Source organism: Conger conger, chromosome 2, assembly GCF_963514075.1.
Source record: "Conger conger chromosome 2, fConCon1.1, whole genome shotgun sequence".
Classification (NCBI taxonomy): domain Eukaryota; kingdom Metazoa; phylum Chordata; class Actinopteri; order Anguilliformes; family Congridae; genus Conger; species Conger conger.
Window position 1 is genome coordinate 50,909,047 of NC_083761.1, and position 7,106 is coordinate 50,916,152.

At 40.5% G+C, this 7,106-nt stretch overlaps 1 protein-coding gene across 5 annotated transcripts; it reads right to left on the reverse strand.

The window, feature by feature from the left end:
* Positions 1-987: 987 nt before the first annotated feature.
* LOC133122700 (dynein axonemal assembly factor 3-like) lies at positions 988-6,291 on the reverse strand. 5 transcript variants are annotated; one of them, XM_061232810.1, is made up of 12 exons: positions 6,120-6,291; positions 5,719-5,797; positions 5,451-5,557; positions 4,969-5,062; positions 4,648-4,802; positions 4,335-4,508; positions 4,088-4,210; positions 3,781-3,903; positions 2,478-2,652; positions 2,127-2,241; positions 1,470-1,544; positions 988-1,344 (listed from the first exon to the last, which is right to left on the reverse strand). In XM_061232810.1, the coding sequence occupies exons 2-12, from the start codon at positions 5,762-5,764 to the stop codon at positions 1,206-1,208; spliced, it is 1,326 nt and encodes a 441-aa protein (XP_061088794.1). In that variant the 5' UTR covers positions 5,765-5,797; positions 6,120-6,291; the 3' UTR covers positions 988-1,205. The 5 variants fall into 5 exon arrangements, with proteins under 5 accessions (XP_061088794.1, XP_061088791.1, XP_061088795.1 ...); XM_061232807.1 differs by having other exon boundaries at positions 5,715-5,797; XM_061232811.1 differs by having other exon boundaries at positions 5,719-5,800.
* Positions 6,292-7,106: the final 815 nt, after the last annotated feature.

A 7,106-nucleotide genomic window follows, 5' to 3' on the forward strand; every position in this document is an offset into this window, starting at 1 on the left:
TCCCAAATACTCACACGTCACCCCCCTGCTTACTTCCCTCCACTGGCTGCCTGTCATGGCTCGCATCAAATTCAAAACATTGGTGCTAGCCTTCCAAGCAGTTAAGGGGTCTTCCCCAGCTTACCTACAAAAAATCATCAGACCCTACACCCCTGCCAGACCTCTTCGTTCAGCCTCCACAGGCCGCTTGGCACCTCCCCCTCTCCGAACCTCCACCTCACGCTCACGACTACTGTCTGTTCTGCCTCCACGGTGGTGGAACGAACTCCCCATTGAGGTCAGAACTGTAGAATCTCTCCCCACCTCTTCAAGCAGCACCTCTCCCCATCCCTCCCTACCTCCCTGTGAACCTTAATTGTTGTCTCTGTGACTTGCTTTGTGTATCGGTATTTTTAGTTGGCTAGGTAAGCAGTGTTTGGATAGTTAACTTTGGTCACTTAAAAAAAAAAAAAAAATTGGCCCTCGTCCTTATCTTTGTTGTACAGGTAGCAGTTGAAATTGTACTTCCCTCTAGGGTCTTTCAGCGAACTTATCCCTGGTTATGGGTATGCACTTTGTTGTACGTCACTCTGGATAAGAGCGTCAGCCAAATGCCAATAATGTAATGTAATAAATAATTTTAAAATCTGTCTTTGTCTATTACATGATGTCTAAAGACCTGAAACCATTTAGTTGCAATAATAGAGGAAATACATTTTCATTTTTCAGCAGCCAGTAGGTAGTAAATCAAATCAAGTGCTCACTGAGTATATATTATGATAATTTTAAAAAATGTGCCCCACTTAGCAAGTGGTAGTTTTGCACTATATATTAGAATGGACATACCTGTTCTTATTGACTTATATGAAAGAAGTAAAGAATTAATATTTCTCCAGAACATTTTTTATGTGCTCTGGAAGATGAAATAGAAATTTTTCAGATTTTCAGCCATGAACACACACCAGAATTTTTTACATTAAATATTTATTTATATAATACAGCTTATAAGCCAATAATGCCAATAGTAGTAAGCAGAATACGGACATTTGCATCCACACGCAGTTTAATTACAGTATGGATATCTGGAATGGAACTGGAAGATATGGATTAGGGTATCAAATTACTACTACTACTACTACTAAGTTATTATTGTTATCATTATTATTATTATTATTATTATTATTATATTGGAAAAGGAGTGCAATGGAGTGGAAAGAAATGGGATGTCACTCCTTTTGTAGAGTGTACGTTGAATATACATCACTCTTTCCTGCATTTGCAGACTCAAACCCTGCCTCTCTGGCAATGTCATCCACCTTCTCCGCAAATCCCTTAATTTGCTCCTTCGAAAGGTCCAGCAAGTACCTGAAAAGGAGAGGATAGGTAAGGTTTCAATTTCAATTATTGCAGAAAATTTAAAAAATATGCCTTCACATGCCCACTTGTGAGAGCAGCCACAGTGCGGTGCATGGACATGGTAAGACACTCACTCGGCTAGCTCCACCACAAGAACAGCATCAGGAGCTGTAACCTGTCTCAGCGAGGGACCCAGCTGGTGAACCAAGCTTGGGAAGGAAAACAACATCAATCAGTCACATCACAGTACCGCCAATGAAATATTCATTAATCCATAAAAACAGTGAGCACTGGCCAAATGGAATCATGGCCTCAGGAGCTACATTTCCATTAGCGCATCAATTTGCCTCATAGTGCTAATAGAGCTTTTGTGTATAAAACATATATTTGTGTATATTTGTGTCTCAAACAATATTTTGTTTTGTCAGGAAAAGTGGCATGATACAAGTTAAAGACATGCACACTGTGGTCAACAATGGATTTCTTCACATACAGTATGAGAAAGGTATATTTCTTTAAGGTAGAGGGGTCAGCTTTGTGAGAACTCAATAATTCCCTTTTCCACAATGTGTATTTTCATCAGTCATTTCATTCCTAAACTGTGGATGACACTATAGTCTAAATATTTTACTATTTTTAATTTCACACATTCAAAATTCACTTCCAATAAGTTGCACAAACTGATGAATCAACTATCTAAATTTTCATAAATCCACACTAATTGGTTACTGTTGTGGCATAGAAGAACACAGACTAAACAGACTAAAGTTGGCAAATATAATACCAGGTACCTGGCTGAACAATATACAGTGTTAAAGAGGTGGGAGAATCTCTGTTTTTTTGGCAGTTTTGACAGTGAGTCAACAGGCAGAAAAGTCACATTCACTCCATCCAAGCACAAGAGCCCTACAAGAGAAGAAAAGGTTCATAGCACATAAAATACTATACAATTACCTTTCACAAAACGGTCATTACAAGCTGCACTATATAAGCTATACTGAAACATGCACAAGCGTATGATAACCTTTGATTATAATTATCGTTATCGAAGTATAAATAAAATAAATTCCTCTTTAATAAGAACCATGGAAAGAACTGTATAATCAACATTAAACACATTATATACAGTAAGCATGGACTACCATTATCAGTAAATCTCTGATTGGCCTCTGGCTGAGGTGATGAGGGTCTATGATTGGCCGAGGGGTCTTGCTCCTGTCCTTCCTGGCTGCCTTGCTGAAAGGAGGGAATGCCACTCCTGCAGACAAGAGCCTGGAACAGCTCCTGAACATTGTGACAGGAGATATCCTGGGCAGTCTGGAGACACAGGAAGAAATCAATGAACAGGTTTGCAAATCGTACAGTATATTCACCTGCAAGTTTTCTATTGTGTAAATCTATGGATATCTTTCTCAATCGGCATCTCATTATCTTTATCTGTTCTATCCCAGTAAAGGAACACATATACCTATGACTTAATTTGTGTGATATGTGGACAAGGGCAAATTAAAGAAAGTTGAAAGAAATTAAAAGAATTTTAAAAATACATTCAGTGAGCACTTTATTAGGTAGACCTGAACACCAGCGTGTTAAATGCAAATATTTAATCAGCCAATCATCTGGCAGCAACTAAATGCATAAAAGCATGCAGATATGATCAACAGGTTCAGATCAAATGGCAGAATGGGTAAGAAATGTGATCAAAGTAACTTTGAGTGTGGAATGATTGTTGGTGCCAGACATGGTGGTATGAGTATCTCAGACACTGCTGATCTCCGGATCGCTCTCGGATTTCCACACACAACAGTCTCTAGAGTTACATTATTACATTACTGGCATTTGACACACTCTTATCCAGAGCGACATACAGTTAGACTAAGCAGGAGACAATCCTCCCCTGAAGCAATGAGGGTTGAGGGCCTTGCTCAAGGGCCCAATGGCTGTGCGGATCTTATTATGGCTACACCGGGATTAGAACCACCGATTTTGCGTGTCCCAGTCATTTACCTTAACCACTACGCTACAGGCCGCCCCCTTTTTGTTTGCAGAGAATGGTGCAAAAAACTAAAAACATCAGTAAAAACATCGGCGAAAATGTATTGTTAATGAGAGCGGTTAGAGGAGAAGGGCCAGACTGGTCAAAGCGGCAGTAACGGAAATAACCACACATTAACACACAATGCATCAGACATCTAAGTGGGTAGGCTAGAGCAGCAGAAGACCAATAAGAAAAAAGAAAGTCTAATAAATATCTAATAGTGCTCAATGAGTGTACATTCAAGGTAGCATCCACTCAATATCTGATCATGCCTTTATTAATAATGCATTTTAGCTAAACTATTTAAAAGTATTAAAATAATTGAAATGTAATCTGCATGTACACATTTTTGCACAGAGAGATGCCAATACCCTCCTCGATGTAACACAACCACAGTGATAAGCTACCTTGGTGTGCTGTCCATTCTGTGTCTGGAGCAGAGCCTTGTTGTCTGTTTCAATACCAAAGGAGAGATAGGGGCTAGACACAATGTCTCCCCAGTACCCTCTAATTCCTAGTCTGTCACCCCTCTGACAAAAAGAAAAGCACATTATTAATCATGGTTTCACCATCTCTGATAAAAACCATGCCCAAACCACTGCTTAAAATTGTTTATTAAATCAAAATAGCAACAGAAATACATTAGAATGTCTACATGTTTGCCTGCATTAAAATTAAAAATTTACTATTATTTAAGTACGACTAAGGACTCACATTATTAAATATGCGCGTAGAGAGCAGGCTGTGATTGGTGGTTTGGTAAAGGCCCTCCCTCATCTCAAATGCCACGCCTGTTTCCCTCCATCTGACGTACTGCTGTTTGTTAATAGCGCCACACTGAGGGAAAAATAGACGTTATTATATTGTACACATTTGCTGGGTGAAAGCAACTAACACAACTACTGTTGTGAGAATAAAGACACTCCCTTTTTCCCTGGCTGTTGGTACAGTCCCGACTTACACCCTTCTGATGCAGTTTCATGCTGAGGTCCCAGTCAAAGCACCCCAGTTTTGAGTCGTATCGCGTGCCCAAGTGGTGCCGGACACGACTGTCCCAAAGTTTTGACATGGACTGAGAGGAGGGCGGGTGGATCCATTGCTTGAATATCCTGTCCAGTTCATCTCGGTCCTTGAACTGAGAAAGAAACGGGCAAATCTAGCCAACATATTTTGGAGAGGGTGAAAGATGTTTAGTGTGTCCAGGATAAAAACAGACACTAAGGAGAGCATGCCAAAAGCAGAAAGACAGACAGAACGGCCGCAGAAAGTCACACCCTGAGCATTGTGGTGTCCAGGCATGGGTTGGTGGAGGTGTTCAGTGTGTCTGTGACAGTCAAAGAGAGCTGTGACGCCGTTTGTTTTAGTATACACTCCGACTGGCTGCGGATCTCACTGTTCCCAAACACTTCCAAGAACACTTCGGTCTTCTCTGTAGAAACAAAACATAGGGAGGAAGAATACACAAGTGTACCATAACCTGCACTTTGCCTTGCCATAAGGTCTCATAAGACACTCCAGGAAACAGCATCTAAAGAAATAACTGTATAACTAATAGTAAGCATCACTGTCATTATTAATGTGCTGTAGGTACTGACCTTGGAGCCCCATACTGTGCTGGGGAGAGAGAGCCAGAGACAGGAGCAAAAGCTGCCGAGCCACTATCTCCATACTGTGTTCTACCACCCACACCTACACAGACAGAGAAAGGATCATAACAGTGCACATGCCCTGCCAAACTGGGTGGCTTTTTGGCAATTTTATGCAATGCACAACACACCACAAAGGGCTGTAGGCCTATTGCAATGGTCCACCTGACTTACAGTATGCTCTAAATAAAATTAAAAAAATAAAATAAACTGCACTTATGATAAATAAAATAAAATAAACTGCACTGATGATGACTGTATGTTTAGAACAGCACTTCATGTGTATTTTACTAGTTATGGATGTGATGCTTTAACTTGTGGAAGAACCTATGCACTTGTAAATCGCTTTGGATTAAAAGCATCTGCCAAATGACTAAAATGTAAATGTAAATGAAATGCACACAGATTGACAATGGCTGAAAGGCACTCACATGCAGAGTGTCTGTGTCTTTCAGGCCAGCAATGGTTTTGAAAATGTGCCTGGGGTCTCCACTGCCCAGCAGTAAAATATTCAGTTTCCCATGCTGTCTTCTTGAGCCTGAGGAAAGCAGAGAGGGAGAAAGGTGAGGACGGAGCAAACACATCGTTTCATCATCTTCCCATTTAAGAAATTACTTGGATTAGACTGACATTAAAATGTCAATATATTAGTAATGTAATTTATGCTAAGTGTAACTGTAAAACATAGAACTTACCTACACTGAGTAGGTCTAGTGCAGGGCTGAACCCCCACCAGGTTATACATCCTGCACCTTCCACAGTCCTGCCTGCACACATGCTGCTATGCCACCCATCGAAACACAAATTAGTTGGTTAGTTTTACAGCGTATTCATATTATAACTTTACAGACAGCAACGGCAATTTGAAGTGGCAAGACTAAGAGACCATTTCAAAATGCCAGGAAGTTACATTTAGCTAAGAATGCGTCACACCGGTCAAAATCAAATATGCCCCGCCTGACTAACGTTAGTGGTGAACATATTAACTTACTCGTACTAGATTCATAAAATATTGCAAAACATAATAACTTAAGGTAATTGTTTTGTTTTAACATGATTAAAGCTAGTTCGTCAGTAATACGAAAAAAAGGAAAGCTCACCTCTTGCGTTTGGTTTACAGCCCACAGATCATTTGTTGCATGAAGTTGCTCGGCAACAGTAACCGGAAGCCGGTCTGGCTACAGCAGAGTGATGGGAACTCTCGTTCAGTTTAATAAGCCGTTGCTCCAATCGTTCAAAAGATTGATTCGTTTGGCTTGTACTTCCACGCACACATAGGCTGCGTCCATTGAACTGTATTATTCAATGTCTGCGTCCAAAACCTAGGTCAGTTGACTGGATGTCTCGTTGCCTCGCTCATTGATTAGTCAAACTTTCCTTCAAAGGTGACTTCGGGGGTGTCTTCGCAGCACACAAATGAGAAGCACTTTGAAGGCAGAAAGACGTCAGAGTAACAGTAACGTGATTAGGTAATGCCTAGCAATTTAGCTGACTAGCTCGGGGAGGCTCAGGGAGGCCTAAATACATTAAATACATTATTTCAGTATGTTAAAGGTGCACTGTCACGCTTTTTTCAGTTGAGCTTGTTTGGATTAAATGCTTAAATTATGAGTGTAGGCATTTTAAAAATCACTGTCAGTGTATCCGTCTCCTAAATATGGGGCAAAAGTTCTCAAAACAAACACGTCCAGTGACGTCAAACACGTCCAGTGAACGCAAAGACTGGTTTATGGGTGCCACCCATCCAGGCGATCACATGACACTCCAACGAAAATACTGTAACTGTTAACTTACAGATATCACGGAACCTACCTTGGCTAGCCTGAACTGATATGAGGACAGCTCTGACTTTGGCAAGGATTTTATGATCCAGAAGTCTAGAAAATGCTAACGAACCATAGATATTTTTGAAAGGAATGACAACAATTTCTGAGTCCTATGTTCCTTAGTTTTTCATTTGTTCGCAGCATTGAACTGTATTGGTTCACTGTGTAAACAAGGTGCCAGCGCGTGGCTTCCTCGACAAATCACCTAGTCCAGTTATGATTTATCATTTCCTCTTTTAGCATGAATTTAGTATATTGTAT